Genomic DNA, 20,883 nt, shown 5'->3' on the forward strand with positions numbered 1-20,883 from the left:
TTTGTGCACTAACATATTTGTCTAAGTGCTAGAATCAGAGAAAAGACAAATGGAAAAGACTTGGCTCGAGCAGCAAAGACTCTGCTCAGTCTGGGTGCACTGGACTGTCCGGTGGTGCACCGGACAGTGTCCGGTGCGCCAGGCTGGCTCTGGTGAAAAGGCTGCTCTCGGGTTTCGTCGGCGGCGTATGGCTAAAAATCACCGGACTGTCCGGTGAGCCAACGGTCGGCCGAGCCAACGGTCGACCGCGCAATCCGCGCGTGACGCGTGGCCGAGCCAACGGTCTGATGGGGGCACCGGACTGTCCGGTGTGCACCAGACTGTCCGGTGTGCACCGGACAGTGTCCGGTGCGCCAACGGCTCCAAATCTTCAACGGTCGGCTGCGCCAGAATAGGAAAGAAATCTGCGCCAGACAGTGTCCGATGGTGCACCGGACAGTGTCCGGTGGTGCACCAGACTGTCTGGTGCACCCGTCAACAGAAGGCAAGAATTGCCTTCCTGGATTGCTCTCAACGGCTCCTAGCTGCCTTGGGGCTATAAAAGGGACCCTTAGGCGCATGAGGGAGTACACCAAGCATACTTTGAGCATTCTTGATCATTCTCACTCCGACTTTGCGCACTCGTTTGACATTCTTAGTGATTTGAGCTCCGTTCTAGTGGTGAACTTTGTGATACTCATTTGAGCTCAATTCTTGGTTGTGTGTGTGCGTATTTGCTGTGGATTTGAGTGTGTTGCTTCCCTCCCTTACTCTAGTGCTTTCACCTTGATTCTTATTGTAAGGGCGAGAGACTCCAAGTTGTGGAGATTCCTCGCAAACAGGAAAGAGTAAAGAAAGAAGAACACCGTGGTATTCAAGTTGATCATTGGATCACTTGAGAGGAGTTGAGTGCAACTCTCGTCCATTGGGACGCCACAACGTGGAATAGGCAAGTGTTATACTTGGCCGAACCACGGGATAAATCCTCGTGTCTCTTGTGCTTGTTCTCACTGTGTCTATTGTGTTTCACAAGAGATCTCCTATAGCCACTTGATTTCATTATGCTAACTCTTAATCAAGTTTTGTGGCTTTAAGTGTTAAGTTTTTACAGGATCACCTATTCACCCCCCCCCCCTCTAGGTGCTCTCAAGGAGCCACCCAAGCATTCACTAAGCATCCTAAGACTCCAAGACTCTAACTTCACGCATTCGATTCTTTGTGATAGTGATTTGAGCTCCATTTGAGTTGTGAACTCCGTGCGTTGTGTTTTGAGCTCAAGTCGTGACTTGTGTGCGTGGTTGTGCTGCGTATTTGAGTCTTGTGTGTGTTGCTCTTCCCAACCTTACTCTTGTGCGTTCTTTGTGATCAATATTGTAAGGGCGATAGGCTCCAACTTGTGGAGATTCCTCGCAAATGGGAAAAAGACTATAAGGAAGAAAGTCGTGGTATTCAAGTTGATCATTGAATCACTTGAAAGGGGCGCCACAACGTGGAAGTAGGCAAGTGTTACTTGGTCGAACCACGGGATAAAAATCGCGTGTCTCTTGTGATTGGTTTCTCTGTGATTGTTTTGTCCACAAGAACTTGTCTCTCAACCACTTAGCCGTACTAACACTTTAAATTAAGTTTTTGTGGCTATTAGTGTTTGATTTTACAGGATCACCTATTCACCCTTCTCTAGGTGCTCTCAGTAAATTGTAGATCTGTTTCATAACAGCGAATCTGACCGAAAATTACGGTGTGAGAATAGTGTGCGTCCGATTGTACGTAGGTTCTAGCTCGGGCAAACTTCAGCGTAAAACGTGAACCAAACAACGTAAATGGGTACAAGTTTTAGCGTAAATTGTCGACTTGTTTCGTAGCGATAAATGGGGCCCGAATTACAGCGTAAAAACCACGTGCATACGACAATGCGTGGGTTTTGGCTTGAGTGGATTTAAGCGTAAAACATGAACCAAAACAATGTAAATGAGTACGAATTTTAGTGTAAATCATAAATCTATTTCGTAAATGTCCGGATGTATCCCTCTCTACACGAGGTTAATATTTATGTAGTAATACTATAAATCCCAACCATCTTCTAGAGAATCAAACATCTTGTCTAAACTAGAATAAAATTCTTCGGTCTAGCTTGGCCCAATCATATCACGGCACCAACCAAACTGGGAATATTACTGCCCTGAGACAAAATTCAACCAATTCATGCAACCCCTACATGCTCATATGCTAGGTAGTTTAGGTACTCTCCACTCTTGTGTCATCAATAACTCATGTCACTTCACACAATATGCTACGGCGCCACTCGGCGTCAAATGACAACACCTAAAAAGAATCAAAGGTCCATGTTACATACATTGAAACTACTCAAGGATTTGGTAGGAGGTCATACTGTCACCCACCACCACACATTATATGATCATGGTGCCTCACGAAGCAATGTCTCCTCCACGCCTCACAGATGCAACAGAATGGTCCATGCCAAGTTAGTATAAAATGGTTAGGCAACAAGGGTTGGGTAACTAATGAAACATGAATAGAGGTTGAATGGAAACATTATGAAGGAAATTGAAAGTAGAAGAGTAAAGGCTGAATCAAATACATGTTTGCATTTATAGTAAGACATTGGGGTTGTGCTCAGACTATGCTAAAAAATTTGTGATTTTTTTGCGACATCGTGTAATTAGTCTTTGTGATTTTTCGTTTTCAATGTGTATGCTAATGTCCTTGTCGTTGCTTGAATTGATATTTTTTCAATCCTGGTTGATTACAGATCACAGAAAGTAGGATTGATGAATAATCGCTTGTACGGTGTAGGACTAAGGGTTCAAGTGTCAGAAAGTCCGCACATGTGGTTTCTCCGAGCTTGTCACCGCCCAAATTTTCGTTGAGGTATATAGATTCCTGGGTGAGTATATAATGTTTAGAATACATGTTACTCTAAGGTCTCTAGAACTGTACTTAACAGTCATCAAACTATATAATCTGTAGCATATCTTTACTAGTCTTGTCTCAGTCGTCTACTATTTCCCCGTAACAAATCATAAAGGTATTTTAACTTAAAATAAACTATATCTAGATATATAATAAAAATAATATATTTAGAATATTCAAAATGTCTTATAATTTAAAACGAGAAGCGTATTAAAATCTTTAATCATATTCTTTTTGTACGCTTTGGTTTTCGACATTCTTTGTTAACCAACAAGACTGTTGACATTTCAACAGAAACAAATACAGGGCATCTGTTTAATGTAGTGGTGTCGTTAAAGTCTTAAAGATATCTAAAATCAACATCTGCAAACATGTATATAGAAGTTACATCGGTAATTGAGAACCTAATGGCGTTCTCATTTCCATGTTAGATAATTTCATGACACCATGGTAAACAATACACAACATCGGCTATAATTATTCAAGGTTAGTAAGTTTTTGGTGCAGGCTTCACTAGTCCTAACCCAGAGCCACTACCCAAATGCTTGAAATCCCTTGCAACCAGGCGTTCATCATGTGCAGCAAACCCGGTTGCTCCTTTCTCCAATGGAACCAAATTCCTCTCCCTGAATGGTTTGCTGCACTCCAAGCAAGCTTTATCCTTCACTAGAAACTTGTCAGAACATTTCTTGCAGAAGACATGGCCACAAGTGCTGACCGCCACAAGGGACATAGTATTTGTGATAGTGGACTTGCAACTAGGGCACATGTAGCTCTTTTCCACTGCCTTCCTGCTCTTCTGATCAGCAGTTTCCTCTGTGAACGAGATAGGGAAGAGCGATTTCAACTTGAGCTTCTCCTGCCCCTCCGGGCAGACAGTGTCGGTGGAGAGCACGTCTACCTTGACCGTAGCTTCAGGAGTAGCTGAAGGGAGCCAGAATGCCTTCATACAGCGAAGGGCTTCGTCTTCAAAAGAAGTGACATTCACATTATTTGCTCCATGAAACCCATTCTTGTCTTGGGAACCCCTGCGATCATGGTACTGAGGAACAGCTCCATGATTCTGTTGATCAAAGGCATCCAACTCCTTAGCCTTCTGCAGAATTAGCTTCTCCTCCTCCTCTTCTTTCTCTTGCCTTTTCTGGGCCTCATGTGCTGCTAGCTTGCTGGAAGAACAAGGGTAATAGAAAAGCAGATAGTTTAGGACCAAATACTTAATTTTTTTGTGTCTGCCACGAACAATATGAATTCTAGGTAAGGCAACTATAAGATGCGTACTATTTTAATGACCAGTGGCTAATGAACATGGTTGCTGGTAAAATGTACTTTAGCAAACAAACATACATTTGCGTCAAAACAGTATGACTAATAAATAAATAAGATCTCCCGTATAGATAAAATTTAGTCTCTAAAGCTTAGAAGGGTGAACCAAACACCCCTAATATCCGCAGAAAAATCATCAGCCGCCTGAGCCTTACAGCAGTGATATACTAGCCTGACGATTCTTCCCACAAATACTCAAAGTCTGCAGCCTTCTCTCCTCCCTGCCATGGCGCACCCTACTCTACTCCCCCAATGGCCCAACCAACCACCCCCTAAAGCAAGTACGCAATTAACAAGACAGAGAAGTAATTAAAGAGCGTGAACTGTTGCCGCCTACCGCTTGATGTCCTTCTTCTGGTAGAGGAGGCACTCGAGGATGCACTCCTTACAGAATGTGTGGCCCTTGGGGCAGCAGAGCGGGCCGATGAGCGGCTTGAGGCAGAGGCAGCAGGCGTCGAAGGGCTTGATGGAGTCCTTTCCCAGGCGCTCCCGCTGCGTGCCGTACCCGAGCTTCCGCTTCTCCTCGTACGTGAAGAAGGCGAGGTCGTTGTTGTTTTTCGAATGCCGCTGCGGCATCTTCGCTCGTGCCTCGAATCGTCTTAGCTCGAGAAGGTATTCGCTCGCTTGGAACCCAAGATTTGTTTGACGCGGGGAAGGCAAAGCGGCGAGGCAGGGATTAATATAGTGACGAGAGGAAGACGGACCTCGAAACCCGCCGCTATCTGGGTCGGACTCGGGTGATTCCGTGTCCGTCCGTGCACACGAGTGGGCTGGGCCGAGCGGACTTGACCGTAGACCGTAGATGAAAAGATATGGTCGTTTTAGAAATAGTTAGTGAGTGAAATAGTTTTTTAAAATATAACATTTAAAAAATCGTCTTGACTTTATTTATGTGTTAGTTTACACAATTTGCATCAATGGATTGGTTTACCTGCAATATGTTCCTAACTCTACTTTGTCTAATGTTTTATATTTTCGAACTCTAATTTATCTATAATATCGTTTAATGGTGATAATAGTTTGACTTTTAACTTCATAGTTTTAGATCCGATTCTGAACATTCTTTCATTCAATAAACATACCCATAAACACGCAAGTCAAACTCTAAAGTCAAGTCAAATACAGATGGTTAAGTTTGATTGTTTCTTTTATCTTTTAAAAAAGGATGTTTAATTTGTCATAATTACAAAAAAAGGTACGATCGTATCAAAAACAGTCTTTCAAAATAAATTATCAACAATTCAAATACAGAGCATTTGCGATTGGTAACAAAATAGTGGTTTGCAAGAAAAGGATGTCTATACGGAATTATCGAAATATCAACGGTGACAGCTCGATTTCACTTGCCTAGGCGCTCCAACAGAGACGGGTATGCGCTCATGTGATTCCACTCCATGTCCGCTTCTACTGCTTCAGTCGTTGTCGATGAACCAGACAATTCTATCATGCGTTTGAACTCGCACAAACTAGCATTGTTGACTTTGCACAAACTAGCCTCCTAATAGACTGCAGTGCTACTGGGTCCAACCAAATGAAGTGTTGGGGGCCTTCGGCTTCCGAAGGTCCTCAAAAACAGGATTTAACAGTGTTTTTGGAGTATAATGTGTGAACAGGTATCTTCGGACTCGAGTCGATATCACAGTAGGAGAAGCCCAAAGTAATACGAAGGTTGATACAACGCCGAAGATGTGAGCGGGAAAGCTTCGGCGTGGTAGCAGAAAAAGAAACCGACTTAAAGATGAAAAGGCTATTCAGACCTCGATGGATTACTATAGAATTACTACCAAATGTAAAGGGCATGAATGTAATTTTATATGGGCTGTGGCCCGTGCCTATAAATAGGTGAACAGTACCCCCGTACTGTTCACGCTGACTTGGCATTTGCTTTTGCGTCACGCTTGTATTTTCATCTCCTTCCAAGCCGAAGGTACATTTGTAATTTGATGTCATTTCTATTTCTTCATAATGATAATGCAAAAATAAGTTGATAATAACATATAATTGTCTATGTTATTCTTTATATTTCATATGGTTCATTCTTCATCATCGTATGTTGTGTTTATGAAGGTGCGCCCTTCATAACCTTCGTCCGAAAATCATTATATCCTAAGGGAAATAATGCTTCGAAGGACGAAGGACTTTGCCGCTTAACATTTTCTGTGTTGCCTTGTTCTTAACTCATAGCATTTGAGAACAAGTCCCCAACATGAAGCTTAGCTACACTTGGACTAGTTGATGTCAGTTGTGTTTCTCTTTTTTAGGTCTATCTTATAAGTATATCTTTTCTAAGGGAAGGGAGCGTGTTTGACTTGGAAAGCAGCAGTTGTTTACTGGGCTAGGATTAGCTGACTTCAATGCATCTTAGTCTAGAAGGTCAACAAGAACATTATGTTGTATTATAAATACTATATGATTTTAGGATGACATGCTATATGCGTCGTGATGGAAAACATTGCCCAAAAAATCAAAGCAAAAGAACTATATATGTGAGATCGCGAGCTATCTTCACATTGGCGTAGTAGTTAGCAAGCTGACCTGACTTGGAAAAAGATAGCTTGATCGATGAGACACGTCGATCATGCAATAAATATGGTGAGCAAAAGTGTGAACATATGCACAAGGCGACGATATTCAAGTTTGATGAGTGATTGTTATGCTATCTCCAACAGCTTACCTATCATCATCCCTATATTCAAACTTCACTTTGTGAACAGTGCAGTATAAAGTGTAAAACGATGTTTTGCATGCATGGCCATAGAGACGATCTTAAGGAGATGATAGGTTCCAGCAGGAACGAGAGGCAGCATGTGCCGTCATCATGAAGCTTGCTTTAAAATGAAGCAAAGTCTTGAAGAGGTTGTGGTCGTCAGATGCACCGATCTCAACATAGACAATTTCCCTCGTTAGGTTAAGCGGTTCAACCTGAAATATCTAAATGCATGTTGAGAATGTGTAATAGCTCTATGAATAAGATAGAGCGTTGTCTCGTGAGTGGGATGCATAAATGAACTCATCACATTTCATATTTTTTTGTTTTTCTTAGGTTTTCTCTTTTCTCTAGTATACTGGGTGGCATCCATAAATGAAATTGACGCAATTAAAATCCTCCATCTATCTAACCTGATAGCATGTGGATCTGGTGTGAATGGAGGCCCTACCCTCCTAGGTTTGTGGTGGCTCTGTATCTTGTTATGTTTACCTAGATTGCTTCAACTGTCTCTCTCTCTCCCTCTCTCTTCTTTCCTTTGGCTTTTATAAGGAATTTCTAGATCTAAGTTCTTAGGGACTTTTGGTTGAATTAAAAAGGTGCAAGAACATATGAGAATTATTGTCACCAATGTTTGATTCCTAGAGTTTTCTTGATCTTTTGTAGCTTGAATTTTGTGAACACCTTGAATACGAGAAGATGTGTGTGCAAAATTTCACCTTACTAAGTTCATTTAGTCGATTTTTAGCTTTCTCTCGTATGTTTTTGAACAGTTGAAAACCGCATACATATTGAAGTTTACAAGTGGGTTGTTTACCTTATTTAAACTTTTAGGTTGAACTTATTAATGTGTTCACTCTAACATAGTATCGAAGCTAAGGTCATGAGTTCGAATCTTACCAAAGGTGAGTGGAGGGTGTTGTAGTGTGTCTAACCTGAATACTAGTATGTGTTTCTGTTGTATGGTTTGTTCTGTTGTATTTCTTGTATTGTTTCTGTAGGATTACGGGGAGGCTACGCTAGCGCAAAACAAAATTTTAATCCCCATAATACCAAGAACTACTGCGGTTATAGGTCATGGAATTACCACTAGACGCGCAGAGCAGCGGAAGACGTCTCGATGTAGACGAACGCGTCGAGCAGTGCCGTGCAGTCGCCGGCGTCCTTCACGTCCTCGCACGGTTCGTCCAAGTGCTCCAGATGCAACACCTCCGAGGTATCCACACGTACAGGGAGGAAGCGCCGCGTACCGAACTGCTAGGTTCGCGACGGCGGCTTGGCGAGGGCGAGAGGCGAGCGGCGGCTGCTGATTTGCAGGTGGCGAATTAGGTTATCTCTTAACCGCGCCCCCGCCCCTCATTATATAGGCGTTATGGTGGGCTTCTGACGCCGAGGCCCATCATTAACCCTAAAGCCCAGTCTAATTTTGGATCTAATCCGAATTAGGCTTCCTTCCCCTTAAGTGTGTGACCCTATAGGTTCACGTACAAATAGACATAGCCCGAGTACTCTTACTTGGCCCAATAATTGACAGCGGCCTCTAGCAAGACATGTCAACTCCTATGTGTACGCAAAGATCATATCAGACGAACCCTTGCGACATTACGTACATGTTGTTCCCTTTGTCTCACGATATTTGGTCTGGCTCTAAGCTGACCTCTCTTTCTCGATACTGTGAATTGGAATACTTTCAATGGTTAACTCTTAACCCTAGCACGACCATGCATTTCTTGATCCAATCACTCGAGGGGCCCAGAGATATCTCTCTCACAAAGAGAGGGACAAATTCCATCTTGACTGACCATGCCTCATAGCATGCTTCCTGACAAACCCAAAACTACCTTTATAACTACCCAGTTACGGGATAGCGTTTGATAGTCCCTAAGTAAGTCAATTCACATCTCGAGAACATGCGACAATCTCAGGTCTAAGGATACAGTATTCATGTTGCAAGAAGAGAACTATATTACAATATCTCACGTTGGGTCGGTCCAGCCTCATGTCATACATGCGCCCACATTATTAGTTTAACATCTCCATGTTCATGACTTGTGAAATGTAGTCATCAACTAATACATGTGCTAGTCATCGACTCTGACTAGGGACATCATTTAGAATAACCATATAAGTAAAGAATCTCACAAACAATTCACATAATTGCTAATCAATACAAGGTGCCTTCCATGGATATTCAATTAAGCAATATATATATCATGGATACAAAGAAATATGCTCATCTCTATGATTATCTCTAGGGCATATTTCTAACAGTTTCGAACACATATCATCACAAATTGATATGTATGTGTTTTTTGTCGGTGTTGGTAATTTAGTGTTTAGAGTAAAGTTACCTGGGATTGAAACCATTATCGTTTAAAAAATATAAGCTTCTATTTTTTTTGTTAGTCGTCTAATTCATTGTAAGATGATATAGCTATGGTAACGAACTCGTGATACTAAAACGAAAGAGATATATCATTCAATTCCAATGATCGTCAGATAGCTATGTCTTCAGAGCCACAGCATAGAGATTCCTCATCAATCAACATCGTCTTCTAGGCTACTGCACTACAGTTAGGCGAAAGGTGAGTATCCTTTCCTGTGTCCAACATCGACCAGAGCGGTGGCGAAAAAAATAAAGGCTTAGTTGTACGTCGTCTGGATGTTATGGCCAAGCAGCCACAAAAAAGCTAACCGCCGCCCGCCGCTTCATATCGTCAACAACGCCCGGGCCGTAGCGAGAGGTCAAGAGATGCTTAGAGGGATGGCCAACTGCAATGACTAATCTACCATTAGCAGCCTCCTATTCCATATGGAGTCGTCAGAAGAAATTTGTCAAACACTAGAGTCATGCATTTATGGATATTCCTTTAATCCCAGTTGTCTTTTCGGTCAGGTCAGTAGCTTGGCCTTATCACACAAAAAAATTAGAGGCATCTGTTAAGAAACGTGTCATCGCGTGCATACTCAGACTTGCTCTTCCCTGCAATGTTGTTATTGCTGTCCACACGCCAACACTTCATTCTTTCTGGAGAAAGTCGTCTGAATCTATAAGGTCTGGATATGTTGTTGCATTCAAGGACTGAATGTTTTAGCCTTCAACTGGTATCAACAACTTGTTTCTAATTTATTATACCCCTCGTACAGGGAATACACGTATTACGTGGTGTGGATGATGAGCGAGCACCGTGCATGCAGCTATATATGTATTGTACATGGCGAGTAATTTATTGTGTGTATTGTTTGGCCTTTGGTGTATATGTGTCGATTACAGTGTTTCTTGCAAACAATAATGTCAACGGGCAGAGATGTAAGCACTTCCCTTTTCTCGCTTTTAACGACTAAGATAGGTTGTATTCTACTCTACTGTACTATATTATTTGAGTTTGTGAGTTGTGACCATGTTGTTTCAATTGGATGTGTTATGATTTTATCCTATGTCTTATCAGTGACCACATGATTTGTACTAATATATGTGTGTGTATATATATACACTAGTAGAAAAAGGCTCAAAGCCTGCGGGGCGATATATTTTTACATGAGGATTCAGTTATCAACCGTCTGTGTTATTTTTAGTGTCGGTTCCTTAAGAAAACCGCGACTAGAAATCGTATTTCTACAGGAGGTGTCTTAAGAAAACCACCTGTAAAAATCCATAATTTTTACTGGCGGTTTTCTTAAGGAACCGTCTATAGAAATCGATTTCTAGTGGCGGTTTTTTAAGGAACCGCCACTAGAAATCATTTTTATCCTTAATTTTTCGAGCTTTCCAAATGATCTCGTATGATGAAACAACCAAAATAAAAGTTGTAGATCTCTAAAAGTTATGAAACTTTGTAATTGACAACTTTTTATTTTAACTCATTTCGGTTCTCAAAAAATGAATCTGCGTATGTCAAATTTAAAATTTAAAATTTTGCAAACTACCTCGGATGAAAAAAAGTGTCAAAATAAAAGTTGTAGAACTTCAAAAGTTATTCAACTTTGTAGTTAACAACTTTTGTATTTGAGTTCGTCTACGATCTCAAACAAACAATTTACACTGAGTTAGTTGCAACATGCGGACAAAAAACTACAAATTAGACACAAATCATGCTACATGTGGAGTGGTAGTTTAGGGTACGCGCTAGGGTGAGGACGTGAGGTCAGTGGTTTGATTCCTAACAGCCGCGTAGCAAGTCGAATTTTGCGTGAAAAATGTCGTGACGGGAGGGCGGGCTGAGTCCTCTCCTTAAATGTTTTTTTCTTTTAAAACCCCGTTTAATGTTTCTGAAAATAATTTTTACAAGCGGTTTTATTACGTCAATCGCCAGTGGAAATTGATTTTCACTGGCGGTTCTCATTTACCCGCCCGTAAAAATGATGATTTGTGATGGCTCCTAGCACCAACGGTTCTAAGAAACGCCAGTGAAAATAGGTTCACAACTGTCACTATGGAGCTTGTTTGTAGTATATATATATAGGGAAGAGGTAATGGAAGCCCTGGGCTTCCATTAGTATAGGAAGCCCCAGTCAGGTATATCCACGTGCGCCTGATCTGGTTCTGGCTTGGACGGATTCCAACGTAAAACGTGAGCTAAAACAACGTAAATGAGTACGAAATTTAGCGTAAATCCCATATCTGCTTTGTAGCAGCAAACGGAGCCCAAAATTACGGCGTAAAAATCGCGTGCAGCCGATCGTGCGTGGGTTCTGGCTCGAGCGGATTCTAGCGTAAAACGTAAGCTAAAACAGCGTAAATGAGTACGAAATTTAGCGTAAATCATATATCTGTTTTGTAAAAGCAAACAGGGCCCAAAATTACGGCGTGAAAATCACGTGCAGCCGATCGTGCGCGGGTTCTGGCTCGGGCGGATTCCAGCGTAAAATGTGATCTAAAATAGCGTAAATGAGTATAAAATTTATCGTAAATCCTATATCTGTTTTGTAACAGCAAACGAGGCCCAAAATTACGGCGTGAAAATCGTGTGCAGCCGATCGTGCGCGGGTTCTGGCTCGAATGATTTCAGCGTAAAACGTGAGCTAAAACAGTGTAAATGCGTATGAAATTTAGTGTAAAACACGCGCACAATCTCACTTCGCAAGAGATTGTTGTAAAACACATCAAAAAGTGTCATAAATTTGGCGCAAAACGAAGTAAGACTGTTTTTTAATGGAAGCATAAAACACAACAAGAAGTGTCGCAAAAATTATTTTGAAAATGCATAAATCACGATGGTCTCATAGGGCACTTGTTTTGTTCATAGTATATCAAAATATAAAGAACAACGATATTTTGTCAATATTGTTGCAATCATACACGATTTTTTTGACATGACAAAAAACGAGGAGCTAGCCCTGTCTTCGGTACTTCAGACATTTGAAACCATTAGCCTTTAGCTAGGTCGTAGTCAGAAATGGAAGCATCGCTGCTCGACTCTTGTCAAAACAGGTCTGTGTAAGCCTGTATAAAGCATAAAGAGACGTCAGAACAAGCATAAGTAAATCAAACAGAAACCTAAAATAATTCACCAGTTAAAAGACATGGATTGAGAGGAATGATATAATATAAGAGTAGACTTATGCATTCACTTAGATCATGCTGCTCTACAACAACCTGTCACATCATTTATTCATTTTCAGATTCTTGTATCTCCTATCATTTATTCTTATTCCTTTGTTACTTATGGTAAGAGTGTTTATCAACCAAAGGTTGGAGCCTAGACTACAATAAAAATTGTTTATGTGCAAACCTCTTGCAGAAACAAATTGTTTATGACTGACAGCCCTCTTTTGTTTGTACGATGATTACAAGTATACTCAACTTGCTCATGTCTGAAAAGACACTATTATATTTTCTTGAAATTACACAATGTAAAAATGATGCAGGGTACTTATCACCCATAACCTCCAATACCATCAACCAAATGACAGTTATTTGAAATTACATTCAGTCAGATGCATATGCGACAATAAATAATGCCCCCTAAAAACTAATTGCACGAAAGTTTTCAGGGAGTAATGATGGTAAATATAGGGATTAATTATTATTTTTAGGTAGGGTAATAAACTTCAAGAAATTTATAGCTGCTTAAATATGCGAGTATAAGCAATATTACGCTTGATTTAGATACTTAGTCACCGGGCGGTGTCACTATATAACTTAGAGGCCAAAAGTTGTACAAGAAATCACTAATTACATTATACCTTAAACCAGTTTAGAACACCTTATCAAGTGTGGCTTTATGACCAGCAGCATTTATACACCATACTACTACAAATACACTGAGATGGTTGGCATGCAAAGTATTATGTAGAAACTGATAAAACATTATCTTATATCGTAGAGGCATAAGTGACTACTCGTATATACCATAGACTCACCAGAACATATTCTTGAAACATGTCATATCGGTGGGAAGCCTTCAAGGTGAATCCAATGTTGTTACTTGGAGCTTCAAGCCTAGAAGATAAATATGGCATACAAAAAGAGCAGAAAAATACTATATCATATATCAACAAATAACTAAGGGATGTAAATGCTCTCAGAATTATTCAAGAATTATCTAAACTATGTATAAAAAAGAACACAAGCTGCCCACTGGATTTCTACAAAATAATTGACAGATACTGATCTGCTTCCATGATGAATGTGAAAAGTAGCAGAACGTGTTCCCCACTTCTCGACTGAATCCACAAAATTCTAAACTAGAAAACAATCCAGCACAAACTTTTAAAGCCAGCCAATGTTAGTAAACTGTAAGTTGACTACCAGCTAACAACCATATATCCTAGATGGCTAAACATTTCTATCCTGAACCAATAAGCCATAACACTCAAGGATCTATAAGACCATTGCACTCTTTTGTTTCCTATAATAATGCTACTGAACATAATAACTAGGTTGTTTGGAGTAGAATGCTACTAAACCAAATTTGATTAGTAAGACAGTGGTAAAAATGATTAGCACCCAATCTCACCTCCTACTCCTCCCTCCACTCGTTCTTCACTCATGTTGATTAATTCCAACAACACAATATCATCCCCATAGGTAGGGCGTCGCTCTTGCTCCGCTTTAGGCTTGCAAAATTGAAAAGTATAGAGGCATAAATCCATTCACTCGATAGATATGTGAAACTACAGAGCCATCTAAAAATCGAAAACACACAGCTTACAGGTTCACGTATTTGAGAAAAAAGCAACTACAGAATTATATGGAGGTGAAAGAAGATTACTAGAACGGGTAATAAATGTTGCAAAACCAATCTGGAACTCTGACAGCTAGTGCAATAACATAACAGAATGAAGTCAGGGCTAGCTTAGAGCATTAAAAACAGAAAATTGTTTTGACAAGCGAATAGATTATTGGTATAAAAATTACATGTAGGATCTGCATAGCCCTCAAGCAGCTTTCAAAAGATCCATTTACAGGACTGCCTAGGAGAAACGTGGAATTCCCAAACAGCGCTTGACTAAATTCTGCTGAACTGGGGGCCATGGTCAGGTAGCTACGGAACAAAAACGGCAATCCCCTAATTACGTTTCGCTCACACCAGCAGAGATCATAGATTAAAATGACAAAAGAAGATAGAAGATATTGAAACGAAAAATACCATGGGCACAGGACCTCTCGCAGAGCAGCATGACAGGGGGTCCCTTGTTGGCCTTGACCTCTCGCAGAACAGAGAGAAGAATTTCAGAAAGCGGAGCTCGTCCCACTGATGAAACAAATGCATCTCGGAATAACTACTTCTGAAATATCAATAGGAATTAGGCTGCTTCAATAGATCTTCTTTCGCCTGCAAAAGCAACAGAGAGAAGAATTTTAGAACTGAAACAACGTCTAAAACATTCTTCACCATAGCATATTAGTATATTAGTTTGAGACAAATCTTCATTGTAGCTTATTAATACATGTAATTCAAGAATATCTCTAAAATTGCCTCGTGCAATGTTTTTGGATCCCATACAAAAAAACCAGTAATCGGATAGAGAGAAAAGGGACCAATCTGACTTCCCTGTATCGCATCACGCTATCGCGCTGGTTGTGGTTGGGAGCTGGGACGGAACCGTACAAAAAGAGATAGGGTTGGGACGTTGGGGTGTGAATCGACCAAAGTGGACTTACTCGACCGGAGGTGGTGCCCGCTGAGGTTCGTCGCCATTGGCCCATACCACCACAATGAGAAGCACCTTGTGAATATGTATGAGATGAAAAGCGTTGCCACCTACTACGTCTGCCAGCGCGTCGTCGTCGCACCGAAGAAGGTGAGGCAGGCGGTGCTCGCCATGTCTGGTGGTCCAGGTGCTCCTACTCGCCATCCCGTCGGATCACAGAAGCGATCTGTGAGGAAGATGGGGAAGGGAGATGAAGAAACGTCGTCGGCGGCTGTGTGCAATAGAAATGTTAGGGTAAAAAATGTGAATTTGGTGAATGCATTTTAATGGGCCACAACGGTAAGTGAGGTATGATCCAATGGCATGGTTGGACCGAGATGCACAATTAGACTAGGGCTTCTTTTAATTATAGGAAGCCCAGGGCTCCTAATACATAAACTATATATATATGTGTGTGGGGGGGCGCTCAGGGCTTCCATTAGCCCCAACCAGGTATAGCCACGCGGTGTGTGCACGGGTTCTGGCTCGGACGGATTTCTGTGTAAAATGTGAACCAAAACAGCGTAAATGAGAACAAATTTTAGCGTAAATCGTAGTCTGTTTCGTAACGACGAATGGGGCCGAAATATACGGCGTGAAAATCATGCGTACGATCGTGCGTGGGTTCTAGCTCGAACGGATTTCAGCGTAAAACGTGAACAAAAACATCGTAAATGAGTACGAATTTTAGCGTAAATTGTAGACCTGTTTTGTAACAGCGAATCTGACCGAAAATTATGGCGTGAGAATAGCATGTGTCCGATTGTACGTAGGTTCTAGCTCGGGCAAATTTCAGCGTAAAACGTGAACCAAACAACGTAAATGGGTACAAGTTTTAGAGTAAATCGTCGATTTGTTTCGTAGCGATAAATGGGACCCAGATTACAACGTAAAAACCACGTGCGTACGACAATGCGCGGGTTTTGGCTTGAGTGGATTTAAGCGTAAAACATGAACCAAAACAATGTAAATGAGTACGAATTTTAGTGTAAATCATAAATCTATTTCGTAAATGTCTGAATGTATCCCTCTCTACACGAGGTTAACATTTATGTAGTAATACTATAAATCCCAACCATCTTTTGGAGAATCAAACATCTTGTCTAAACTAGAATAAAATTCTTCGGTCTAGCTTGACCTAATCATATCACGACACCAACCAGACATGGAAAATTACTGCCCTGAGACAAAATTCAACCAACTCATACAACCCCTACATGCTCATATGCTAGGTAGTTTAGGTACTCTGCACTCTTTAGAATATTCAAAATGTCTTATAATTTGAAACGAGAAGAGTATAAAAATCTTTAATCATATTCTTTTTGTACGCTTTAGTTTTCAACATTCTTTGTTAACCAACAAGACTGTTGACATGTCAACACAAACAAATACAAGGCATCTGTTTAATGTAGTGGTGTCGTTAAAGTCTTAAAGATATCTAAAATCAACATCTACAAACATGTATATAGAAGTTACATCGGTAATTGTGAACCTAATGGCATTCTCATTTCCATGTTAGATAATTTCATGACACCATGGTAAACAATACACAACATCGGCTATAATTATTCAAGGTTAGTAAGTTTTTGATGCAGGCTTCACTAGTCCTAACCCAGAGCCACTACCCAAATGCTTGAAATCCCTTGCCACCAGGCGTTCGTCATGTGCAGCAAACCCGGTTGCTCCTTTCTCCAATGGAACCAAATTTCTCTCCCTGAATGGTTTGCTGCACTCCAAGCAAGCTTTATCCTTCACTAGAAACTTGTCAGAACATTTCTTGCAGAAGACATGGCCACAAGTGTTGACCGCCACAAGGGACATGGTATTTGTGATAGTGGACTTGCAACTAGGGCACATGTATCTCTTTTCCACTGCCTTCCTGCTCTTCTGATCAGCAGTTTCCTCTGTGAACGAGATAGAGAAGAGCGATTTCAACTTGAGCTTCTCCTGCCCCTCCGGGCAGACAGTGTCGGTGGAGGGCACGTCTACCTTGACCGTAGCTTCAGGAGTAGCTGAAGGGAGCCAGAATGCCTTCATACAGCGAAGGGCTTCGTCTTCAAAAGAAGTGGCATTCACATTATTTGCTCCATGAAACCCATTCTTGTCTTGGGAACCCCTGCGATCATGGTACTGAGGAACAGCTCCATGATTCTGCTGATCAAAGGCATCCAACTCCTTAGCCTTCTGCAGAATTAGCTTCTCCTCCTCCTCTTCTTTCTCTTGCTTTTTCTGGGCCTCATGTGCTGCTAGCTTGCTGGAAGAACAAGGGTAATAGAAAAGTAGATAGTTTAGGACCAAATACTTAATTTTTTTTGTGTCTGCCACGAACAATATGAATTCTAGGTAAGGCAACTATAAGATGCGTACTATTTTAATGATCAGTGGCTAATGAACATGGTTGCTGGTAAAATGTACTTTAGCAAACAAACATACATTTGCGTGAAAACAGTATGACTAATAAATAAATAAGATCTCCCGCATAGATAAAATTTAGTCTCTAAAGCTTAGAAGGGTGAACCAAACACCCCTAATATCCGCACAAAAAATCATTAGCCGCCTGAGCCTTACAGCAGTGATAAACTAGCCTGACGATTCTTCCCACAAATACTCAAAGTATGCAGCCTTCTCTCCTCCCTGCCATGGCGCACCCTACTCTACTCCCCCAATGGCCCAACCAACCACCCCCTAAAGCAAGGACGCAATTAACAAGACAGAGAAGTAATTAAAGAGCGTGAACTGTTGCCGCCTACCGCTTGATGTCCTTCTTCTGGTAGAGGAGGCACTCGAGGATGCACTCCTTACAGAATGTGTGGCCCTTGGGGCAGCAGAGCGGGCCGATGAGCGGCTTGAGGCAGAGGCAGCAGGCGTCGAAGGGCTTGATGGAGTCCTTTCCCAAGCGCTCCCGCTGCGTGCCGTACCCGAGCTTCCGCTTCTCCTCGTACGTGAAGAAGGCGAGGTCGTTGTTGTTTTTCGAATGCCGCTGCGGCATCTTCGCTCGTGCCTCGAATCGTCTTAGCTCGAGAAGGTATTCGCTCGCTTGGAACCCAAGATTTGTTTGACGCGGGGAAGGCAAAGCGGCGAGGCAGGGATTAATATAGTGACGAGAGGAAGACGGACCTCGGTCTGGGTCGGACTCGGGTGATTCCGTGTCCGTCCGTGCACACAAGTGGGCTGGGCCGAGCGGGGTTGACCGTGGGCCGTAGATGTTTTCGGAGTATTGGATAAAATACCAGAAGAACAAATCAGGTGCTAACTGTCCAAATCAATCTATTATTCGATGGATATAATTTGGTTCAATAAAGCATAAAAATATGTGTTTTATTTATTAGATAGGTGTGAATGCAGAGCCAACATTTAAGGTTTGAATCTTTGTGCATAATTTTAACTTATTTTTGCATACAGTAGGAAGGTCATGACGACCTTGAAAACTGGTGTTGTTTATAGTCGATCGAGATGAAAAGATATGGTCGTTTTAGAAATAGTTAGTGAGTGAAATAGTTTTTTTAAAATATAACATTTAAAAAATCGTCTTGCCTTTATTTATGTGTTAGTTTACACAATTTGCATCAATGGATTGGTTTACCTGCAATATGTTCCTAACTCTACTTTGTCTAATGTTTTATATTTTCGAACTCTAATTTATCTATAATATCGTTTAATGGTGATAATAGTTTGACTTTAACTTCATAGTTTTAGATCCGATTTTGAACATTCTTTCATTCAATAAACATACCCATAAACACGCAAGTCAAACTCTAAAGTCAAGTCAAATGCAGATGGTTAAGTTTGATTGTTTCTTTTATCTTTTAAAAAAGGATGTTTAATTTGTCATAATTACAAAAAAAAGGTACGATCATGTCAAAAACAGTCTTTCAAAATAAATTATCAACAATTTAAATACAGAGCATTTGCGATTGGTAACAAAATAGTGGTTTGCAAGAAAAGGATGTCTATACGTAATTATCGAAATATCAACGGTGACAGCTCGATTTCACTTGCCTAGGCGCTCCAACAGAGACGGGTATGCGCTCATGCGATTCCACTCCATGGTCGCTTCTACCGCTTCAGTCGCTGTCGATGAACCAGACAATTCTATCATGCGTTTGAACTCGCACAAACTAGCATTGTTGACTTTGCACAAACTAGCCTCCTAATAGACTGCAGTGCTACTGGGTCCAACCAAATGAAGCTTAGCTACACTTGGACTAGTTGATGTCAGTTGTGTTTCTCTTTTTTAGGTCTATCTTATAAGTATATCTTTTCTAAGGGAAGGGAGCGTGTTTGACTTGGAAAGCAGCAGTTGTTTACTGGGCTAGGATTAGCTGACTTCAATGCATCTTAGTCTAGAAGGTCAACAGGAACATTATGTTGTATTATAAATACTATATGATTTTAGGATGACATGATATATGCGTCGTGATGGAAAACATTGCCCAAAAAATCAAAGAAAAAGAACTATATATGTGAGATGGCGAGCTATCTTCACATTGGCGTAGTAGTTAGCAAGCTGACCTGACTTGGAAAATGATAGCTTGATCGATGAGACACGTCGATCATGCAATGAATATTGTCGGTACTCTGAAACAGGGGTACCCCTTACTACAGTATGAAGACGCGGTGCCCACGCGACTATCTCTAGTCGCGTGGTGAACAGCACCCGACCCCACCGCGTGGACGGCTCCAGGGCCGCCACGTGGCCAGAGAAGACAATATCCTTCAAGGTATCAACAGTGGGTCCGGACCCCCATGGGAAAGTGTCGGACCCCTGCATATACAGACCGGACCTCCGGGTAAGGTCCAGGACCTCCACGGGCGCAAACCGGACCCCTAGGACGGGTCCTGGACCCCTTTGTGTAGGGTCCGGGACACTCATAGCAGGGTCCCAGGATTCCAGGACAAAGAATACCCAGGCCTTAATCAAGGCCAGACGGGGGTCTGGAGCCGACACGTGTCCGGACCATACCGTGCACGCCTCTGTCCCCACTCAGGCGGAGCCCCGATGCTACCACGTGGCCTACTGCCCGTGACGTAAGCCAGCGGGCGAAGCCTGACGTAAGGCCTCTAGGTCGCGCGGCCTCTGCATTTATTGCGGATAAGGTGTGCCGCCTGTCCATTCCACTGGCAGGTGATGTGCCACCTCAGCATTTAATGAGACCTGTCCACTCCACTGACAGGCGATGTGTCGCCTCAGCATTTAATGTGCCCTGTCCACTCCGCTGACGGACGGCGACCAGACCATCTTGCAGGCGGCGTGCCTGTCCATTCCGTTGGCAGGCAGTACGCCCGTGCTGCGGCGTACAGTGTGCTCATCATCACTCGCGCGTTACCGAGGAAGCAGACGCGACATATCAATATCGTATGCACTACGGACATTATGGCGCTCTGGAGATCGCTCAGGCATTACAAGCATTAGTTACTTCCTTCCATTTTGCCCCTGGGCCCACATGTCGGGGCTCAGTATCCTTGTATGTGTCCCTTGAGCTATAAAAGGGAGGGCACACGACATTACAAAGCAGACTCAGACCCAACTTAGGCTCACTTACACGCTCTCACACCCACTCAAACTCACAAGTTCATACAAGCTCTCAAACTCAATACTACACACAGTGGAGTAGGGTATTACGCTCCGGCGGCCTGAACCACTCTAAACCCTTGTGTGTTCATGTGTTCTTCCCGATTCCATCTAGCAGGCAAAACGCTTAGGCCCCTCCTCATCTTAGGATTTAGGGCGGGTGAGTTCCACCACCCGGCCGAAGAATTTCCTCTCCGACATTTGGCGCGCCAGGTAGGGGCTTAGGCTTTAGGTT

The 20,883-nt window shown here is 42.0% G+C and overlaps 2 protein-coding genes across 2 annotated transcripts; both read right to left on the reverse strand.

Annotated features, from left to right (window-relative positions):
* Positions 1 to 3,310: 3,310 nt before the first annotated feature.
* LOC103639300 (E3 ubiquitin-protein ligase CSU1) lies at positions 3,311 to 4,926 on the reverse strand. Its single transcript, XM_008662064.4, has 2 exons — positions 4,571 to 4,926; positions 3,311 to 4,076 (listed from the first exon to the last, which is right to left on the reverse strand). Exons 1-2 carry the CDS (start codon positions 4,807 to 4,809, stop codon positions 3,398 to 3,400), a joined length of 918 nt encoding a protein of 305 aa, XP_008660286.1. The 5' UTR covers positions 4,810 to 4,926; the 3' UTR covers positions 3,311 to 3,397.
* An 11,452-nt stretch (positions 4,927 to 16,378) lies between these two features.
* LOC103639301 (E3 ubiquitin-protein ligase CSU1) lies at positions 16,379 to 18,147 on the reverse strand. The gene is made up of 2 exons (XM_008662065.4): positions 17,827 to 18,147; positions 16,379 to 17,330 (listed from the first exon to the last, which is right to left on the reverse strand). Exons 1-2 carry the CDS (start codon positions 18,063 to 18,065, stop codon positions 16,652 to 16,654), a joined length of 918 nt encoding a protein of 305 aa, XP_008660287.1. The 5' UTR covers positions 18,066 to 18,147; the 3' UTR covers positions 16,379 to 16,651.
* Positions 18,148 to 20,883: the final 2,736 nt, after the last annotated feature.

This window comes from Zea mays, chromosome 9 (assembly GCF_902167145.1).
Source record: "Zea mays cultivar B73 chromosome 9, Zm-B73-REFERENCE-NAM-5.0, whole genome shotgun sequence".
Lineage (NCBI taxonomy): Eukaryota > Viridiplantae > Streptophyta > Magnoliopsida > Poales > Poaceae > Zea > Zea mays.